We start from the raw sequence: 22,979 nt of genomic DNA, 5'->3' as shown, positions 1-22,979 counted from the left end.
GTTACCACGAGCGTCATCTACAAATTGCAAAAGAAGCTGGAGACAAAGCTGGAGAAGGAGGGGCTTATGGAAATCTTGGCAATGCCTATTATCGCTTAGGCGATTTTCATAAGGCTATCAGTTACCACGAGCGTCATCTACAAATTGCAAAAGAAGTGAGAGACAAAGCTGGAGAAGGACAGGCTAATGGAAATCTTGGCAATGCCTATTATGGCTTAGGCGATTTTATAAGGCTATCAGTTACCACGAGCGTCATCTACAAATTGCAAAAGAAGTGGGAGACAAAGCTGGAGAAGGAGTGGCTAATGGAAATCTTGGCAATGCCTTTCAGATCTTAGGCAATTTTCATAAGGCTATTAGTTACCACGAGCGTCATCTACAAACTGCAAAAGAAGTGGGAGACAAAGCTGGAGAAGGACGGGCTTATGGAAATCTTGGCAATTCCTATGAGATGTTAGGCAATTTTCATAAGGCTATCAGTTACCACGAGCGTCATCTCCAAATTGTAAAAGAAGTGGGAGACAAAGCTGGAGAAGGAGGGCTGATGGAAATCTTGGCAATGCCTTTCAGATCTTAGGCGATTTTCATAAGGCTATTAGTTACCACGAGCGTCATCTACAAATTGCAAAAGAAGTGGGAGACAAAGCTGGAGAAGGACGGGCTTATGGAAATCTTGGCAATGCCTATGAGATGTTAGGCAATTTTCATAAGGCTATCAGTTACCACGAGCGTCATCTCCAAATTGTAAAAGAAGTGGGAGACAAAGCTGGAGAAGGACGGGCTTATGGAAATCTTGGCAATGCCTATCGTGGCCTAGGCGATTTTCATAAGGCTATCAGTTACCACGAGTGTGATCTACAAATTGCAAAAGAAGTGGGAGACAAAGCTGGAGAAGGACGGGCTTATGGAAATCTTGGCAATGCCTATCATGGCTTAGGCGATTTTCATAAGGCTATCAGTTACCACGAGCGTCATCTACAAAAAGCAAAAGAAGTGGGGGATAAAGCTGGAGAAGGACAGGCTTATGGAAATCTTGGCAATGCCTATCATGGCTTAGGCGATTTTCATAAGGCTATCAGTTACCACGAGCGTCATCTACAAATTGCAAAACAAGTGGGGGATAAAGCTGGAGAGAGACGGGCTTATGGAAGTCTTGGCAATGCCTTTCATAGCTTAGGCAACTTTCCTAAGGCAATCGAGTACCGTGAGCGTCGTCTACAAATTGCAAAAGAAGTGGGGGAGAAGGCTGGAGAAGGAGAGTCATACGGTAATCTTATCTTATACTCTTAATCAATGCATATCCGAGCTTTCGCGATTTTCATGTCTCCAGCCTAAAATTGTCCTGGCAAAATCAAAGGATAAAAGTTTGTTTGAGTGTTACATCTACATTATAAATTTCAAACTTGAAATATTCTCTTACAGCTCGACCTAATCTGCCAAAAGATTCCACCTCCAATTTCTAGGATTTTTCAAAGCCGTTTTAAAATTTTAGAATCCCAGAGTTTTGCAACAAAAGAGAATTTTTGCCTCTCTAGTAAACTGATTTCAGTTCAGCTACACGCTGTTCGTAGCTTTTGCGATAATTAATCGGCAAGTTTATCACGGTCTTGCTTACTTAATTAATTTTGTCCAGATTTTACTTGGGACACATTTGTCGGCGATGTGTTTCACGATTTGTCGGCTTTGGCCAAAATTTGTCAAAATTTAGAGATGACGAAAAAATTGTTCTAAATAAACAACTTTTTTGTTAGTGCGGGAAGACCCCATGTTGAACAATTTTGGTTGAACAGATATTGGGAATTAAGTGGTAGTAAATGTCCGTTATATTGTATACTGAGACCAAACACCTCAAAATAATAATTTCCCCAGCCAAAGAGGAGGATGAGGTACCTTATTACACCGGCAGGAAAGATTTGGCAGATATAGGAGATGCAAAAGTAGACACTGAAGACAATGAAAAGACTTTGATCAAAAGGTATGGGTTTTTCTGCAATGACTCAGTTTTTTGCCTTTCCCATGTTTTTTTTTCTCATGGATGCACAGACCATTGTAAAGAGCAGGGTTGGAGTTGCTAGGAGGTGTTAGCTAATGGCAACTTTTGACAAAGTGCTCTGACTAAAGAACAACCCTCCGGACCTCTTTATAAATGACAGTTACTTTCTTTTATTTTCTTTTCTTTTCAATCTTCAGTTAATAAAGTTCATGCTTAATAACTGTAATGCTATTAAAAATTTATTACATTCGTGCTCAAATCACTGGTGATCCTTGCAACCTGATTGGTTCTCATTGGCACGATTTATTGATAAAATGCACTATTTTTTGCTCTAAAGAGCATCGATTTCCCAGCTAATGAGAAAGCTCCACGAAAGTACAGCAACAAATTAGATTTAACCGATTGTTTTAGGAAATCAATCAAATTGCAGAAAAAAAGAAAGACAACTTTTATAACATTTTACACACCAGCTCAGTACTGGATAAATAACATACATGTATTTGTACCAGCTTTAAAAAAATCTTTATTCATTTAGCAACTGAATTTTGCAAATTCAAAATATATGTAATGAAGTGGTAATTGAACTTTTGCCATGCACTTTTCGTCTGAAATCATACTGGTGATTTCAAGTCTAATGCTGCTGCACAATCCTTTGATTAAGATGTCACGTGTATGATTTCAGAACAAAGTTTACTCCACCCAGTTCAATTACCATGTTCTACAGGTATTCAACATTTTTTTTCAATGTTTCCATCAATAAAGGGGTACTTAATTATTATCAAAAGTGATAGTGAATCATTTAAATAAATGTTTTGATTTATGATTATAACTTGAGGCTATTTGAGTCAAGGAAAAGCAAATTAATGGAAAAGAAAAGAAAAATAAAGAAAAATAACATTTATTAGCTCTAGTTTTGAAATTAAGTGTCAATATCTAAATGAGTTTTTCAAACTTCCAGTTTGCCACTTGCATTTTAAATACCTTTGTCATTGCTTACTCCACTTGGGAAAAATATCTTAAAATACTAAATAATTAATTTCCTTTGCATTTCAGAGGAAAAATCGGAGGTAAGGAAGACTCATGGCACCTGAGGGAAGCTGGTGCCTCTATCAAACTTTGCAGTGGAGCTGTACAACAACCTGTGCCATTTACATGTAGATGCTTATTGTGGAACCCCAGGACCCTCTCCCCCTCCACTGCCAGTGATGAGATATTGGTTAGCAGTGTTATTGAAATATCTCATGATGGCCCACCAGATCTGGATTACAAGAAAAGTTTTGAAGGAATAAGTTTTACTGTATCTTTGATGCACAGTGCCCCACATTTGGAGGGGTATGAGGTGGTTATCAAGCAACTGACTGACCAAGAGAACAATGAATGGAAGGAATTAAAGACAGAGAACACTTGGCATGGATCAGGTAACGTTATGTTTTTATTAAATACAGGTGTGAATAACTTAATAATAACTTAATGAATGATCATGATATTGCTAGGCTCCCTTTTTCACTGGCATCAATGTCAGCATTTGAGAAATGTGCAGCTCCCCCTCTCCTAACCCAAAATTAAACCCAACTTGTAACCCGAACTTATCAGTTGACTTAAGGGAGAAGGAGTAGGTGTGCAATGACTTAGATGCGGACATCTATCCCTGCAATGCATGACCTGCTGCACTCATAATGTCAAAGTAGACTTCTTGCTTCTTCACAGGCATTTCAAATCCAACTTTAGAACTTTTTTTTCGTTTACCCTTTAGGTGTATCCAAGCAGTACGTGTAATTATTGCACAAATGTTACATGAAGTCTCCAATGCATTTTAATCACTATAATATAAATTTTCCTCAATAACCATGTTGCTGCAAACTTTATTCTTTGAAGCATACATATCATAATGACATCTGTTGGGGGTAACTTTATTGTTTGAAGACTTCAAAACACAGCTGAAGGATGCATTTCCAATCATTTATTTTTATATGCAGAAACTTCAACAGTTCCCAAGTGGCTTTTCCCATTTGCACAAGCTGTTTGTACAAAATCAGCAGTTTCTTCATTTGCTGCAGTCTGGCGTCCTAAGTCTTTCACCTTTTCAAGAGGTACTGCAGGAGGCCCGGAATTGACCTGTATTGTGCCTGACCTTCCTGATGTCAGTGTCCAAATTCCTCAGAGTTGTTTTCCTGTTTATCAAGATTTCTGTGTGACAATCAAGGTGCATGGAACTATAAAATTATATACATGCATGAGTCCTGCAACTTTTTCATTTTCCAGTTTTGAAAGCCATAGGATTGGCGTGAGGGGATTGTCAAAAGCAAAGAGATAAAAAAAAGGTGTTGCAATAGTATAACCTGTACCCTCAGTTACTTGCCATACACTCCATGAACTTGGTGGCAATATTCATGGAAAGAGAGATATTAATTAACAACTTTAAGCTAAAATAGAAGACAATTGGGCTTGTGCTTGCATGTGTGTGAGGATACATGTGGTAAAGTTCTGATCAGTAGTTTTGGTAACTTCGAATTATTTGTGGTACTATACTGTCCCCATGTGTACTCATGGACCCTGGGCATTCCCTTTTTAAAACTAGGTTTTGGAAAACTCATTCTAAGCAACAAACAGACTTTTGCTTCGATATAAATGTCAAATTGAAATCATTCCTGTCAGGTAAATTGGTTTGTATTGGTTTGCAATTAATGCAATTAGTGGATGAAGTTATGCATGATATCATGATGAATTAGCAAAACCAAGGTCTGAGTTATCTACGTAAGCCGAAGACAACACAGACATAAGGTTTGGTGAGTTATGACATCATGCAAAAACCAAATTAAATTATTGTTTTATTATACATTTTTTAAACAAATTAGGAAAGAAGACATCTCTTTAAATTTGCAAAAGTTTAAGAATACTTCACAGACAGTCAGGGCTTGGAAACTAGGCAGAGGTTGAACTCGACATGATAACTGCAATATCTGCGGTAGATATTGGGTTATATGTGAACTTCACTCTTTACTGTATATTGATTGAGTGCTCTTGACCAATCAGACTTTTTATATTAAAACCAGTGTATACATTTGTTCATAATAATGCTTATATTACTAAATAAAACTTTGAAAGGACATTTACATTGTGTACTATAATTTTTAGATAATTTCAAAATTTCATCCTAAAATTCACTTTCCACAATGTAAAGCAAATTATCTTTATGCTGGGAATGGTTTAACATGCCCAAAAACTTGTTTTGCTTTTAAATCCAGGTACAAGAATTCCCAAGCAGTGAGCTAAAAGGAGAGGGAGGACTTGTCGGTCCAGTTCTTTACATTTCAGGCTCTCAAAATGTAAGTCTCATCGCGCCTGTAACAATAAGGATTCCTCTCACCTTCCGTAAAGAAAAACAAGAGTTGGCAGAGTTACGTCCCGGTGAACTGAGGATATTACAGTGTGAAGCACATGACTGGAAAGACATAACAGATAAATTAGATGAACCGCCACGTCTTGTAGATGGGAAAGTGCAATTTAAAGTTAGGCATTTCTCTGGGTAAGTATTTCTCATCGGCTTTATTTGAAAAATAATACGCATGACGTAGAGGAAATTCAAACGTATTTTAGTGTACAGTCATACATACATGGATTTCTTTTAGTTAACTATAGATTCAATAATTGAAATGACCACTCGAGTACGTATATACTCAAGATTACCGTGCAATGGCTGATAATCGTTTCCATTGGATTGCTTGAGCTGTGTTTTATTTTTCCTTTTCTTTTTCGATAGATTCCGTCCAATCAAGTTGATGAGATCACTTTTACAATCTACTTCGGGCTTCACTGAGTTTGTAGGAAAACTTTGCTATAGGTCTAGGCCTCAGCATGCCCGATTTTTTACTTGCTTGTGTGAGACCGGTGTTCGTGGACATTTTAAACTGAAACTTTTTTGCTATCCTCAAAGACTGTATTATGATGTAATACGGAAAATATCGGAATGTGTCGTACCCTACAAAGACGAAGGGTGCTCTTCTAAACCAGTTTGTGGAGAGGAGAAAATTTTGGTGTCTCTTTCCGAGGCTATCATACCCCAGGGCACAGACCAGAAAAATGCCCTGCAGTTTGTGAGGTATAATATAATACAACTTATTTCTGGCCCATCAAGTACATATGATTTACTTGAATACTTCTAGGTTACGTCATGCTAGTTTTACATAGAAATGATTTATTCCTTCCATTGTAAAATTGTACATTGTTCAACTGTCAGTGAACCATTTTTCGCCATGGCTTTTCTAGGTTTCTTATCAATCAATAGGGCCATGGAGATATACATGTTGGTTTTTTTCGGCTTTATTGTCTTCAAATGCTCGTTTTTAAATATCCAGTAGGGCTCTCGTTAAATGTGCTGTCATTTTCGGTTGTAAGAAAAGATTTCAAAACGGCTGGTGCACGTTAGGTTTGCCTCATTTAAATTCATTTCATTTTTAACAGATTCCACGAGAACAAAGTTTATTACACAGCTGGTGAAGTTTGCTTAGGAAGTGAGAGTGTTCCAGGAGTGAAGTTTTGCGACCAAAATCAGCAACTTTTGTGCAACATTATCATGGTATTAGCGTCTCAAGTAGGTGACATCTTACGGTTTGTGGATTTGCTAATTAAATGCACTTTTAGCCCAGAGCTAATATAGTACTGATGCCAACCTTACTATAGTAGATGACAATTAAAAGGATTAGCAATGTTTTAACCCCAGGCAGCCCAAGCTCTAGTTGTGAGATGATCATCTTGCGAAATAAGAGTCATGGCGAAAATTTTAGTTTGTGTTGGAATAATTTCGACCGGTCTTAGGAAGTAAAATTACAATCAAATTCTCAATAAAAATATCTCACCTTACTTCCAAAGTGCATTGCCTGTGGTAAGACCGCTTACTAAGATGAAAAGAAGCCATTTTAGCAAGTTCTCCATTTTTAGGTTTCTTTCTCCTACGGGTAGTAAAGCTAGTTTCCGAGTAAGATAATGAGGTTATTTAAGGCGGCACAAAACTTATTAAGGACGAATCACTAGAAACAAAACACTGAGGAACGTCGAATAGGTAAAGAAATGTCCTGCCCACAGAAAACAGTACATGAACATGCAGGACCTTTCAGATTTTTTATTTTGATTTTGTGATTACTTTACTTTTCAGTTGCTTTAAAGTCCCTTTCTATGCCTCTGCCTTTTTTCTTAATTATTTTTCCTTTTTCTTATTAATTTGTAAATTTCTTTATTTCCTCATTTCTATACACCTCATACACACCCGTCATATTGCAAATTTTCCTCCTCCATTAAGGTTTCTATTCCTGTCACCTCTGACTTTGAAGAAGGAAGTGGTAAGTTGTTGTATTTGTTGTAGGTTTTGTTGTTGTTCGAATAAATACAATTACTTAAGACCAGTCATCTTGTTCTAAAATATGTAAATTTAGAAATGTAGGCTCTATGGGTTTTTAAAATGTAGCTTTTAGCGACAAAGCAAGTGTTCTCAACGGAAACTCATAATAACCTGCCTTACTTCATGCGTTAATAAATCGGGCCGTGCCCCCCCTCACGCTCAACAGAGATGGCTTATTGTCTCTGTTATGTATCAGTAAACTCAATGTAGACCACGGTGCGTACGTACCTCCTTGCAGGGAATTTGATGCTGAAAACGAATAAAGCACAAAACGGCTTTGGAAAGACTCAAAGAAGTGTAATTCTCTAGAAATTATTCCGTTGGCTGTATGGTTAAAATGATGGAGTAACTCTGACAGTGACGAATCGTTTGCATCCGCTATTGCTTTGCAAATGAAATCTTGAATCGAATATTTTTCCATATAACGGCCCCCTTCGTCAAATTTGTCGATGCTCATTGTTACTTATAAGAGAAATCGACAAAACTTACCACTTTAATTTGTGAAAGCTGGGTCATACCCGAATGATCACAGTCCAGGATTACCACATCAACGTTTCCGAACCATCAGCGCCATAAAAATTGCATTAGTTCTCAAGCCAGCCATCTCATTAACCCCATTATTCTGCAGGTATTTCCTCCCAAAGTGTGAAACATTCAACTGTAAAGCGTCCAAATTCAGAATCATCGTCATTCAGCCCTGTTGCAGCTCCTAGGAAGAGGATACGCCAATCTGCAGGTAGTACCGAGATTAAAAATGTCGCGATGGACTTTCCTTTTTAATTGTATTTTATTCAAGTTTGCATGTTGTTGTTACGCGTTTATGCATGGTAAAATTTGTTTATGCAGAAAGACTGGCATTATATTTCTTAGACATCCTCTTTACCCACTTATATAAGAGAATAAAAAATAATGAATTAAAAGTGGGCTCTATCATTAATCCAACACCCGTGTATCTTGAACTACATCAACCTATTCCAGCATTAACAGCTGGAGACTATAGCTAAGAGACGTTAATGAACTCTATTTTCAAGATGCTTGTCGGGCCATACGCGAAATGAGAGGTCAGAAATAGATAATGAGTCTGGAAAACTTCCTAAGCGTTTTTATTATTTTTTTTATGTATGGGTTGGGAAAATGGTTTCCCTGCCGCTGCAAATGTATCCTCGCCCAAGCTTGACAATCTCAAGGGCTGACGATTCGTTATTGAATGATACCAAAAAAAGAGAAGTCGCCTTTCGCCACAACTGTTTGCTATTCGCCAAAGCCTTGAAGCATCCCTTTTCTAATTTCTTATTCTCCCTCCGTTGTTATCCTCAGGTATATATTTGGTTAAAGATGGGGAACCGTCAAATGAGGAGTTGGAATATCTGTCTCGGGAACTTTCAGGAAAATGGAAGACATTAGGAGGACGCCTGGGATTCAGCCCAGCCGCAATAGCCAACTATGATGGAGACAACCCGAAGTTGGCAGATAAAGCTTTTAACATGTTAATAGATTGGAAACAAGGACAAGGCAGCAAAGCCACTTACATAGTTTTGAACGATGCCTTGTGTCACAAATTGGTGAATTGTAAACTTCTAGCAGAACAGTTTTGTTGCGATAAGACTGAAGGCAATGCCTCTCCATAGTCTTATCATAGAAAAGACTGATCATTTCTGTATTATGTCAAATATATTTGTGAGTACTCAAAAGAGCGTCTGCGTCGAGCATTCACGCCTAGTAAGTCGTTCGTTTTCCTTTCGATTCAAGATAGGAAATAATAACTCTAACTAAAAAAAAGATATTTACTCGTATTTTTACACTCAAGAACCGCTAGCTAAAGAATACTGAGGTCGAAATTCACTCAGACGTTCACAACGACAGAGCCGAATAACGTCTGCGCATGCGCTACACTTTGGCGCGGAAAACGAATTTTGAGTCGTTTGCACGTTCGATTTTCTATGCTATAGATTCTAGGCGTTTTTTCCTTGCTGTTTTTATTTTCTTTACAGAATAACTTCCAGAATAACTTCCAAAAACTTTGTACACCCCCTAGATATTTTCAAAATTTAAATTTCTTCTTAAAAACTCTGGAAATAGGAAAATGCCTTCAACGACAACAAAGTGCCTAAGTTTTAAATGCCAGCCCTATTTTTCGCCGCAAATTTCGCTGAATTTTAATCTCGAGCGCTTGAGCCCGTGTTATTGACCGTATAACTGATGTATCATTTTGTTATTTAGCTCTGTCTTCCAGAACATGTGAAGCACATTACTACCCTCAAGCATCTTATTTCATGCTTCACAGCTTGACATTAGAATGTAATTTCTCCTTATTATTCTCTGTGCATTTCCTAAGGAACAGACATAGAGAATTGGTTTAACAGTTAAGAGCTTCTTAAGTTAGTGATCAGTTACTATATTCTCGTGTTCTTAATTTGTGATTTAGATTGACACTGTAAGAAAAAATTAGATGCTAGACACTATTTGAGTTGAATTAATCGTTTGTGGTTAGCTTGAATTAACAGCGTAATTTTGTATAGAGTGAGATTCCCCTTGTCTCAGTGTGGTGGATAAGTATAAAACGTGTAATATTATATGTAATGATTATAAAATTTGTAGATGCTGAGCTACCTTTTTTTTCTTAAAAAGTTTGAAAGTTCAGCAAAAATCAAATACAAAATGTCTCTTTCTCAGGCTCAACTCCCATGATTCTTTGTGGTTTACAGAGGTTTCGCCCCATTGAAAGTTCAACAACAAGTTCACCCCTGCTTCGACGAGTGGTCCCTGTCAAATATAATATAGATTTATATAGCCAACCCTGAAAGCGGAGTTCCAGTCAGTTTATTTTCCAGCCCTTCAACTTCTAAAAATTCCTATGCACTGGCTCTCGAAGAGTTAACGAGATGTGGAACGGAAGGAAGATGTTCTCACAACTTGCAAAGTGATCAACATATCAACATGCGTGCTAGTCAGCGGTATCTTCAAGCAGCTGAAGACTTTCGTTGACGTTCCTTATTGTTTGAACGGATTGTCCAGAATATAGAATGTTTTCTTCCTTAGATGCCTGTATCGGTTGAAATGATATTTTATTGCCCGTGTTTGTTAATTTTGGTTTAGACAGAATGAAACGACGTTAAACGACTTCGAGTTAAGATCTAGATATCACCGGTCCATTAAAGGGTTTACACGCGGGATCAGTAGTCACTGAAACAATGTGCCAGAATCGTACTTAGCATCTCTTATACCTTCTCCTGATGTCGCCATTTATGACTGTTTACTTCAAAGGTTTTTCTCTAAACTGTCAAACTCCTCTGATAAGCGTAGAAAATTAGAAAGAAAAGTCACATTTCAACTCGAGTCGATGTTTAAATTCTCTTCTTTCAACTGCTCTAGCTCTGGCTGGAAAGACCGATGCTGTAATTGCATATCAATGTACATGTCTTTAAACCAATTATCCTCTATCCTGGCAACCCTAGCCACTGAAATTCTAAATTTGTCTGTCATCTGGTTCTTACGCTGCGAAAGTTAGATTTCAATGAAGACAGGCTAGAGCTAGAATATCTTTGTGCATGACAGAAACTAATCCAAAGATCAATCAATTTTTATATTTAGTATTAAAGTTGAGTCGATGTTGTTATTGACCCATGAAAGAGATTCTCATATGGTAGCCTCTATGAAATTCTGCCCTGGAAACTGGAGTTGTGGCAACATCACGGTTACCATGAAAAACAACAATACATTTTATTGATCTGAAAAAGTATTCATTTGACCATCAACTGAGACTTTCACTGGTTCACTCTGACAAAATTTTAACATAAGGGGCTTTAAAAGGCTTGAGTATTTGTTAAAATTGGCCAACTTGATGCAACAACTTAGGATATACATTGAATGCAACCTTTTTTTAAACATTTTTTCATTAATGCAGTTACCTGCTGGCAAAACATTATGATATATTTCAACCCAACCATTTTCTTATGAACGCCATTATCAAATAATTATGCAGGTACCCTGGCTAAATAGAAAAATGTGTAGTATATACAAAATGTTTTAAATGCCACATTTAAACTAAGCGAACGGCATTGAGAAGGGTGTGTAAGGGAACAGGGTCGCTTATTTCTGTCAATCATTTGCTTCTCACACCTGTTACGGACTAGTTCATGAGGCTGGGCTGTCAGGGCGAGCAAGCCATTAGATTTAAGGGAAATATTAATTAGGAAAGTGATTATTTTAGAGCCTGGAAAATATCATTGTGTAAAGCCGTACAGGTACTAGCAAACTCATTCTTATAAACTAGTACGAGGAAGGATACAATATTTTACTTCATAGATTTGATTCACAGGCTGTGCACAAAAATTTAGTTGGGCTATTAGAACTAAAATCCCTAAGGAATGATAAAACGTAGCCGGGTTAACACTGAAGTCGCCTCTAGCGTTCAAGTCGTTGTTTTCAAATGTCGGTTTTTTTTGCGAATACAATGTGTATGGTATTAAGACAATGGCTCCGAGAAGCCGAATTAAGTACAAAGATAATAGATTGAAAATGATTGAGATCGTTGCAAAGATGCTTGCAGCAAGGATGCGTTATTTCCAGAAATAGAAGAAAAGGTCGGAGTTTGCCCCAGATGGCCAATACTGAGACAGGCTTAAACATGGCTAGAAATCGAGGTCAGTCAGCGGCTGATGTCGTGGACGCAACACGAGCTGCGTTTCACCTTACTGCGTCTGCGCATCTCACTAAAATCAAACATCAAAAGATGTCGGAAATTACCTTTTACAAGGCATTGCCATAGGTGTGATTTCTATCATTTTTCTGTGTCTTGATAAAATCATGCCACAATTTCAGCAAAGTGTAGGGTACGTCCACAGCTAAGATGTTATTCCTTGTCACTGTCTTGGCAGCATAGGCCAAAGAGGGACTTTCAATCTCCAACTTCCATTTTAAAAATGAATCAAATGGAGGTGTATCAGACATTTTGCAGCGCTGAAAACTTCTTTATTATTTTCTTTCCGAGATATTGCTGGAGAAGCTGTTAAAATCTTGTCCAAGTAAGAAGCTTACTATTTTGTTTTTCAAGTCAAATTATTTTCACGCCAATGCTGCAATCTATGTCAATCTTTGAGCCTTCAGTAGCTGCCCTGTAGCGGTATTGTCCATAACAGGCTAGGTTACTATGCTTTTACAAAATGGCGATCGAAGAAGAAGAATTCTTTGATATGTTTTCAGATCTTATAATTTTAGTTTTTGAGTCAACGTCTTTACTGGGAACAAGGCCCATAAAAAAAACATTTTTTTGGACTTTTGGAAGTCGTTTGGCAGCGTGGATTCACACTTTTATGACTTCAAATAGCTTTCAATTAGAAGGTCGGCTTTCGAAGAGATCGAACAGACGTGGGTAATTGATAAAACAACCCTTGTTGTGGCTGCAGGAGAAGCTTTAGCTGACCAACATAAGCCATTTTAAGACACTAAGGGCACCAAAAAGGTTTAAAGTTTCTTCGACTGGGGCAGATCGTAGCGAAATCGTAAGAGTTTGAGAACGGAGGTGAGTGATCTGGACACTCTTCTAATACATTTGAGACGAGGGCATTTTTAGTACACGCTTTCAGAAAATTACTGTGTCTGATTTTCACAATTTTCCCACAGAAAGCCTTATGCAGCCGCCATATTTAAACTCCGTAATTTGTCTTTTATCCGCATGCTTAGCCGCCATGATGTCTTCGATTTGTAGCCCTGAAAACAGATATCAACGTCGCGATATTGTGACGAGTCGTTCATAAATTTAACAACCGGGCAAACGAAGTCAGGTTGAAAAGAGTTTTTGCCACACAAGCATTTCACGCCAAGTTTACTGCAATCGTGGCAATTATTCGATGGACCATGCCTTTAGAAAAGGTTTTCCATCTGCCAAAACCTTGTTTCAATTTTTTTTTTCCGGTTTTGCTTCAGTACAGGCAGAATCCTGCTGTGAAGAGACTAAATTTGGCAACCAATTGACAGCTGACAAAACTTAAAAAAATAAACCATTCATAATTTTTTTCGTCCTTAAGTTTCCTACATTTTGGTTTTGGCAGAATTTTGTAAGCGTGTTTAAGAAGGCTCTAAGGTCTGTTTGTTTGATACGCAGCTACACGTATCACAAAGACAAGTGATTCACAACTTCCGGTTGTAGCCCAATTCATTTCCGCTTTGTTCCAGGATACATTGTGCGCGGTTAAAGATGGCGGACAAAGGAAAATGGAAATTTACCCGAAGCAATTAGCTCATAGGGAAAAGATAACAGAAGAATCTCAGGCTTAGCGAAGCCTCTTGCTGATTGCAAAATAGAGGTAAGATTTTAGTCGACTCATCATGTTCACTACGCACAAGTATATGTACGTTTTGACAAAGTCAGCTTCAAGATTGTCGAAGACTGGGTTATTCAAATGCCGGTACACGTTGCTGCTAGGGGTTGTAGCTAGGGATTGTTCCAGTTTATGCTTACATTTCTTTTTCTGAGCATTGCTCGTATTAATCTTAATCGTGACAAATTACTCAACAGGAAAGTTATTTTGAACCTAGAATGAAAAAATGACATGTAAGGCACGTGAGGTTTGGTTTGTTTCTTTATAACCCTTTAACCCCCAAGATCTGATTGCCAAATCTCCCCTCTAGCTGCTACACATTATCTTGTAAATTAGTTGTAAGAATTTGTTGTTAAATCAGCATAACAACTTTTCCCTGATAAGCTCTAGGATTCTTGTTACCTGTTTGCTGGATAATGTGAGGATATTATCAGGAGAAGTTTCATGTTAATCACCTCTGGGAGTTAAATGGCTAATTAAGCTTACATAGTGCTAAGGATTTACTTATGTTTTTTCTCCATGGAAAAATAGCAGTTACATGTAGTTGCTGCTTAAAATGAATTCTTCAGGACAAATTTATCTCTGGGAAGATTTGTTTGCCACTGCACTTTAGGATTACAGAGAGTAACTTAACTGTTTAATATGTGTTTTCTTCTGAAATTTTGCCCCCTTATGTGACTTAATTAAAAGAAAGAAGGAAACTTTTAAGAATTGAATGAAATGCTTTCTTGCTGCCAAAAATCACATTGACATAATTTATTTTAAATTCATATAGTTTTTTCTTTCCATTGCATTTTTATTAAGCTCTTTTGTTTTCAAGTCTGTTACATTCATATATTTTTTTTAATTAAAAAAATTTAGTCATTCATAAGATTAATTTTTTCTTTCCTAAGTTTCCCATATTTTAGGCTTTGCAGAATTTTGTAAGAGTTTTTTTAACCCTTAAACTCCCAGAGGTGATTAATATGCAACTTCTCCATATAATAAATATACATTTTCCAGCAAACAGGTAATGAGAATACTCAGACTTATCATGTCAAAGTTGTCATCTTGATCTAACACTGAATCCTTGTCCCTAATTTACCAGGAGAAATGTAACAGCAAGAGAGGAGAACTAACAATCAGATCTTGGAAGTAAAAGGGTGAAGAAAGCTATATGGTCAGTTTGTTTGTTTATCTGTTACTTTTTTTGCTCAAGTTACTTATTTTGTATAAGTTCTTTACTGTAAATTTTTATTAATTCTGATTTATTTATCATTTTTCTCATTCGCTTTAAATCATTCCCTATTTTCTTTAACCAGCTGTTTCTCCCTGGATCTGGTACAACATTTGTTAGTGTCTTTTGCTCTCCTTTATTTTGTTTTCTATATCTAAAGTGAGTTATTATTGGTAATTTATTTTAGCAACTGCTTAAATTGTTCACCTTCCTTTGATTCTTCAGTTTTTTTTTTTTTATTTTGTGTGGAAGTATATTAAAGAGAATGTTTTTGTTTGGACTGTTAAAAGTATTTTTGGCCTTTATGAGCAGTCCTCTGGGACTGTGATCCCCACAAACCACCAGATTTGCATCTTTTTTTCCTTTTCATTTATCTTTTTTGAACTAATGATGCTGTTGTTTTGTTCAGCTTATCAACATTTGTTGAGCAAGTCTCTAACATCTTGCAGTTCCTTTCTATAATTTTCCCCTTCACCTACATACTTGCTTCTTGATATATACTGATGATAAGATATTACCCTATAAATCTGTCTTGAAGAGATGTCTAATTTTGGTTGCCTGAAATTCTGATTTTTTTTGGCTCAGTATATAATGGATATTATTATCCTTCAAATGTTTTTCAACACACAAGAAAAATGTTAATGAACAGACTACTGTTTATGGTATGTCAGTGTTCTCTGAAATGATTTTGTGAGCAAAAGAAACATTTTCCTCCCATAGCAATGCTCTTCATCTTGAATCAAATCTGTAAACACAGAGTTTTCCATTTTAGATGTAAGGTTTGAAAATTGGGGAATATCACTTGAGGTATATTCTTGCATATCCCCCAGTTTTAGCTAGGGGATATTCTGTCATGTGACGGGCTTAGACCAATTGACCACAAGCAAATAATTGTATTTGTTGGACTATAATAGCATTTACTGATCATGAGTAATTTTTTGTAAAAGTAAGGTAGCTGATGTATTGTAAGTGTAAGTGTGATTTTGTAATTAAGATTTTAAAATATGAAAAAAAAAGGAAAAAAAACAGAGAGAAAGAAAGAAAACAACTTTGGCCATTACTAAATACACAAAACCAAACTGATGTTTTTGTCTCTGATTTGATGATTACAGTGCTAGTATTTTAGCCAATCACAGACCAGGGTCATGGAAAAGCTTGAGAATATTAGATTGTTTTTAGGCTCAATCAATGTTGTAAATAGCACTGTGTATGACAAGTAAAAAGATCATTATTATTAAGTGTTCAAATCTGTCCCAAATTGTCTCCTCTTAGCCAACTACCTGAAATCTTGATCCTTTTACTTCTGAGATCTGAGAGTTGACTCACTCAACTGAAAATCTGACATGGTTTGTTTTCGTTATTTCTTGAAATTGTTTTAAGGCTCAAACAAAAATGTGTCAAGTTATTTTAGATATTTTATGTCCTTAATGGTTTTTATTTAAATTTTTTTCTGGCCCTTCTTTATGGATGCTGTCAGTGTCTCAGAAAGACAGCATTACCAAACATGCCTGTGATAAGGAGTTTTGAGCTCTTAAAGCCTGTATAAGACAAGCAGTAAGTTTTCTGGTAGACTGACAAGGCTCTCTTTTCTTTCTGTGTTTAATTAGCTTTGATGCCATGTTAGATTTCAAACCACAAATTATTGTCACAACAAGATGGTCAAGGGGGGGCACAAAAGTGTCCTGTCAGGGTTGGTGGAGACTTCATGTTACTTGACAGTAGTATGTCTTGTACTTGGTGACAGATGTTTAGAATAATTCTTGCTATCAAGAGACAAAGCACAATTTCATTACAGGGATTGATTGACTTCTGTTGATTATCACCTAGCAACAACCTATTACATCTAATTTTCTAGCATAAAATCCACAAGAAATCAAGTATTCTTTTCCATCTGTTGTACTGAGTGAATACTACAAAAGTGAGCCAAGTGATTAAATACTTAGACAAAAAACTCTACTGATTGTTTCTTAAGTGTAGTTTAGTAAAGCCAAGTGAACAGGGTTAAGTTCTCACCAGAGAGTGGGGTGATAGAAAAAGGGAGCCTTGGTTTTTCAATGCAATGCATTCTTTGCCATACCTGTCTAGAGTTTGTTTCAGTTCAAACTTTGTTAATGAACTTAAACATATTAGGTACTTATCACTGGCTTCAAGGGAAACAGTAAGTTTTCTTTTCCCAAAACTCTCAAATGTTCCTTGAGCTGAAGCTAAAGGGGAAAATTAAGGTCAAATAAAAAATGGTTTTTGAGTTGGGAGGTATAACATCATGATATTCAACAACTGCAAAAGAATTTTGAGTACTTACATAACTTAAACATGTACTCTCAAGCTAACTCCTATACTCTCAAATTTGTCAGCTTTAATCAGAATTAATCAGGTTCATACTTTTATCATGTAGTGGGTACTGTCCTACAGTGAGAGAGGGATGGGGTTTAACTTTTCATTGTCAAATTGTTGTTGTCCTTTTTTATTATTTTCTCCTCAATTTTAATTAACAGTCATTTGCAAAAATTAAGGACTCAAGATAAATAAGAGACTACAGCAAGTCACTTAGACTGAGACTGTTGTGCTTTCTTTACTTAAATTCAAATATTACCTTTAAAATAATCTAATGATAATCATTATATACTGAAACAAAATGTTTCATTCCTGATTGATCTATTGTGAATTATTTTGAAAAGTAACTTGTTAAGTTAGTAATTAAGTTACAGGTTTTCCATACCACACACTGGCTTGAAATTAAAGCTTTTTAAGATAACTAAACAATGCTATACTTTTTCATAATTAAAAAAAGAACATTTAAACTTGATGTGTTCATAAAATTTGATGTGATTATTCTAATGAATGATCAAATCAAACAATATAATTATCTTAAGGCATTTTCCAACTGGTTAAAAATGTTTTGAGAAATGTGCACCAGGAATGTACAAATAGCAGTATTTGTATGAGGTTTTGTTTAGAACATATCATACATAAAAATGCACAAACAGCTCTTGTATGTCATAATTTATGGTTTCTCATTATTTGTTAGGAAAGGTTTCCAAAAAGCACTCCCGTGGCTTGTGCAGTTACCAAAGCTTTCTAAACATCACTCATGTCTTTGAGTTAAGAGATGTACTTGAGCTCATGGGATTCTCCTTATAAATACATGTGAGATTAAATTAGATTCATAGAATTGAGCAATAGAAAAAAAGAAATGAAATACATCATATTTGGAAGATGATGCTTATGTTATTGTTCTGCTGTTATACAGTTTTTCCATCTGCACCCTGTGCTCACATGTGCCAATCCCTGTAAGAGCACACTATCAGACAAGGAAATCGTAGAAGTACAATGATATAATAGAATCCTTAATTTATACACATGCATTTGGTATTGTCTGTGTTAATTCTTTACACTCTAACATCGATATATATGCATATTCTCCATTCTTTTCTCTATGTATTTCCTAATGTTCTGACAAGGAGAATTTGTTCAATAATCAAGAGCTTTTTTTCATTATAGTAATCATGTCCTCTATTCATTCTCATGATAATAATGATAATTTAGGGATAATATTGCAAGGAGAAATTAGTTTCTTGTCACTATTTGGGGTTAAAGGTTCAGAGAAAGTTTATGTTTAAACAGTAGAAAACCTGGTGTGCCTGGCTTTTTTTTTTTCTATGGGACAAGTTGTAAATAAAATAGGGATTCTTATCAATGAAAAATTAATTATGTATTTAATTTTTTACCTCTCTTATGTTTCCCTCTGGTTTGATGATGTATTTTTGTTGCAAGCAAAGAAAAACTTAGTGTAGAAACTTGCAAAGAGAGAACAACCACACCTGTTGCAGCAAAGTTCAGCGACAGAAGACGCCACAGGGGACCCACTCACTTTTTGTCTGGGATGAAAAATGTTGTAAGGAGACTTTTGGGCTCGTGGAAACTTAAAAACAATGTAATGCTTATTTTGAATGCTATGATTTTGCTAGTTTTTTAATTTTTTTTGTTTTTTTAGGTACTTGGAAAAGCCAACATCAGTTTGGAATCAACAAAGTAAAAAAATTATTGCTAATATGAAATAAATGAGAATTACTCTGCATACTGAGTGTAGAGCTTATTCTAAAATGGGAACCAGTTTATGATTTCCTTTTTGGTCACCCCAGATATGGAAATGTCATGTCCTGTGTACATTTCATTTAAAAACTGAGATTATGTTTTAAAACTGAAATAGAAGCTAAAATTCTGGGCAGTTGAACCCATGAAGTACAGATAGATCAGTCATCGAAAAGAATACTGGGCATATGATCATAAGAATTAAAGTAAGTAAAACTTAGTTTGATGGCTTGTTATTGAACCTGTGCATTCTCATGATGTTGCTTGTTAATTGTCATCTGAAATCTGCAAGTTTTGATATTTCTGCATCAGTGCCCCCATCCTCTGTCCCTGAGAAGTCAAAGTGGCAGTTGCACTGTGTGATGCTGATAAGGATTTGTTATGTCCTATTGTGGCTCTCTCTTTTCCCAGCTTTTGGAAAGAGTGTCTAATAAACTAAAAATATCCATGGCTCATTTCACCTCAGTTGGATTTTGTAACAGAAAGATGTACAATACCCCACTTACAGCCTAACACACCACAGGAAGTCCAAGCTTTTACATTAACACTTTGTGAGTATATGAGTACAGCAAAGATATAAGCATTGTAAACTGCTGCTTATAAGCCCCCAACTCCCATTTATAAGCCTCCCCCCCCCCCAGATTAAATGCCCATCTACCTTCCAACAAAGAAAAAATATTAATAAAATACTAAAGAAAAATATTTAATACTAGGACAGCAAAGATGAACTTTAAGGGGGAAGTCTGAACTTCAGCTCTGTTATCTTGCAGCTTTGTTCGTGTTGTTAGTTTTTTCGTTTGACGTTTTGAAGCTTAATTAAAAACCAATAAATGCAAAACGTATTTTGATCAGCGCCCAGCTGCTTTCGCTTTTTCTTTTGTTTTCATAAGCCCTCTCGGACATAGGGCCCTCCGTTTATAGACCCCCCCCCGGATACAGGCCCCTCCGTTTATAAGCTCTTCCTAAACCTCGTACAAAGTTGTATAGTCGCTGAGCTTATAATCGGTTGGTTTCGATATATTTGTATTGTGGAATTTAAAGGATTGGAATAGTTACATTCTCAACTTGAAAGTTTGATTTCGTTTTGATTGAAAACAAAGATAGCACAGCTTTTTTTCGAATTGTCAAGGCTGGTTTGCGGCTGATTAGCTCGCTGTTGAGAGAGGCAAGAGAGGGAACTGAAAGCTACCTACGCGGCCGGAAATCAGCTTCAAAGAACTTACAAAATTCAAACGAACAAACGATATAGAGGCAAGTAAAGTTATTTGTTGAAAAGTATTTCAAATTTCTGGGCTAAGTAAGCAACAGTTTATTCTCAGACAAATCGTCATATTTCGCTCGTCGGCCAAAATTATTATCATATTTGCATAGTTTCAAAGGTTAACTTTGCGAGCGTGGGCTACCTGTGGGTGCAGTCACACATTCAGCGTAGAACTTAAAAACAAGAAAAGGGTGGAATTACCAAAAATGCGCCATTTATTTTTGATGGGTGGGAAGGGGCCAGGGCTGATGAAAATGAGCGAAAAAGCTGCCGTAGGATCAGGAACTTTAACTTCTTCGCTCGTCTCCAATCCACTGACTCAGAGTCTCGAGCAGGTTTGTTATTTTTAGAAAATTTGTCGGTTGAACTTATCTTCGGAGATTCATGAAAATGACAACGATGTAACCAAGATAAACACAAGGAAATACATTTCCCCACTGAATAAAAATAGGGGTCAGAGGCCTAGAATGTAACCGTAAAGTGAGGCAAAGACCTCATCAAGTAATCGCGTGACAGTAAGAAAATTTGATTTCCATTGTCATGGTCAAGTGAAGATTTTTATTGTGCGAATGTAACGATTACATATTCAAATTCTAGGAAACAAACGAAGCGATGAATCGAACGTCATTCGTCTCCCGCCTCTCGTCTCGTCGAATTTCTCATTTGTAAAAGTACTGTACAGTTATCTACAAATCAGTTAGTTTTACACCTCAGCCGAAGGAAAGGAACTGTAGCTGTGGATGAATTTTCCCAAGCGATTTGAGTAACAGATTGGTTGAATCCTTACCTCTGTGTTCCAGGTAAGACTTAAAGTAAGAGCAGCGGTTTGGAAGATATTTTGATGACAGTCGTTGTTTGTAGTACCCTCAATGGCAGAGATGTCCCAAACAACCTGCTTCAGATCATTGTGGAACAGTCGTATGTGATTCTGATAAATAGCGAAAGCGAAGCAAGATCAAGGTTAATAGAATCTGAATAAAACGTAAGGGTTCAAGATGTTGGATAAACATTCGAGCACACGGTCGGTAGCTTTCGGTTTCTCGGAAATGTTGATGAGAAAATTCAGAACGCTTAAACTATTGTCAAAAAATTTGGAAAGAGACGCACTCGGGAAAAATTCGGCTCGGGGGCTCAGGAGCTCGGTATGCTTGCATGTGAACCATTTTCAGAGCAAACTAAGAGTGTCGTGAACTCGAGGAAGCAAGCTGTGAAATGTTGATCAAGAGGTTGTAGTATTTCCGAAGGTTGCTTGTCTTCATAAATCTACCGCTTTAATTTGTCTCTTATCGGCTGTTAACCATGTCTAACGCAGCTAAGTGTGTTTCACATTGTGCAGACGTTCGTAATTTGATTTTAACGTTTATACAGTCACATTGACTCTTAATGAAGAGTTTACGCATTAACTCGGTGTTAAAAATATTTCACCATGTTTACTGTTATAGCAATGGGTAAATGAAATCTAAGGATGCTGAGTAAAACTTTCAAATCACCGCAATCGAGAGGGCATCCCTCTTTCTGTCTCTTGAATATTGATTGTGTGAAATCCAAGTCATGAGTTTCACTTTCACTTTCACTTAACGAAGAGAAATTCCCTCTGCTCCCGGTCGCTTTCAGCAAGGAATTATTTTCCCTTTTTATACCAAACGTCTATTCAAATTGAGTCGCAGCTAAATTCTTTAATTTGAACTTAAGATTGTCATGCAAGACATAAATTACCACGGAAAGAAGCTCATTAGAGATTAAGGTGTGTAAAGAAACCTCCGATTTTTCCTTTTGAATTGTGGCTTGTTTAACTTGAACTTCAACCGATAAGTTTGGAAAAGGAACTGATCGCTGAAGCGCTCGGGGATGACAAATAATATTTTCTTCTACGTTTTTTTTTTTTAGCTATGGAGGTTCCTCAAGGCAAGACAGATCAAGATCGTGAACAAGGCAGCTCTCCAGGTTTGAAAACACTGAATATGAACATTAGTACAATTCTACAATGCAACCTTTCATGCTTAGAGTAGAACTACCACATATTTGAAAGTTCACTGTAAATATTGATCATGACCTTAAATTTTGTTTGAAAGTAAAATTAGTACAACGACATGAGGATGGAGGAACATGAAACTTAATTGTGCTGAAAATATTACGTGGCTTTCAGAGCAGTTAATTAGAGCCTAACCGGAAAAAAACTGCGGGCTAGTCTGCTATCTTTTGGTGGATATTTTCACCTCATTCTCCTGAAAGAGATGTATCATTAGCCAGGAACAGGGTTATACCCCATTCAAAACAAAGCTTAGGTGTGTGTCCACGAGAGCACCAGGCAGTCGTGCTACATACTATCTCACCGATTTCAGTGAAATTTTGGCCAGTTTAAAGGATCTACCCCAAAACTCAAAAAGACAAATTGGTTTCTGTTTTGGTTTTTCCGGGGAGAGATAGACAACCCCCCCCCCCTCGGTTTTTCTTGGTTTTTACCAGGGAATTCGCTTCAAAATAGGTAAAATGTATGAAGCTTTCACTGCCATGGTATTTAACCAATTACTCTGAATGTTTGCACACATATTATTACATCCTTATTACCGCCATCGAACATTTCCATGCAGAACTCCGCCAAACTAACTGTTGCGTGACCAGTAGACTTTCCGTAGGAATTACTCAAGCGCGTTGTTCATGCTGTCTGCTAGATAAAAACTTCAGAATAATCTGCAGATCTC

At 36.7% G+C, this 22,979-nt stretch overlaps 2 protein-coding genes across 2 annotated transcripts in view; both read left to right on the top strand.

Annotated features, from left to right (window-relative positions):
- The first annotated feature begins 6,893 nt into the window (after window positions 1-6,893).
- Window positions 6,894-9,945, top strand: LOC149053028 (uncharacterized). Its single transcript, XM_089182215.1, has 4 exons — window positions 6,894-6,968; window positions 7,290-7,329; window positions 8,017-8,124; window positions 8,706-9,945. The coding sequence occupies exons 1-4, from the start codon at window positions 6,894-6,896 to the stop codon at window positions 9,014-9,016; spliced, it is 534 nt and encodes a 177-aa protein (XP_089038341.1). The 3' UTR covers window positions 9,017-9,945.
- Window positions 9,946-12,768: 2,823 nt separating this feature from the next.
- Window positions 12,769-22,979, top strand: part of LOC149053010 (uncharacterized) — a 204,631-nt gene continuing 194,420 nt past the window's right edge. The window contains exons 1-2 of the transcript XR_016188781.1: window positions 12,769-12,909; window positions 14,796-14,867. The gene's annotated coding sequence lies outside the window, so the exon portion shown is untranslated. The remainder of the gene's footprint in view (window positions 12,910-14,795; window positions 14,868-22,979) is intronic.

Source organism: Pocillopora damicornis, chromosome 1 (assembly GCF_964200805.1).
Source record: "Pocillopora damicornis chromosome 1, jaPocDami1.2, whole genome shotgun sequence".
NCBI lineage: Eukaryota > Metazoa > Cnidaria > Anthozoa > Scleractinia > Pocilloporidae > Pocillopora > Pocillopora damicornis.
The sequence above is the reverse complement of the archived record's forward strand: the minus strand, read 5'-3'. Positions and strand labels throughout refer to the sequence as shown.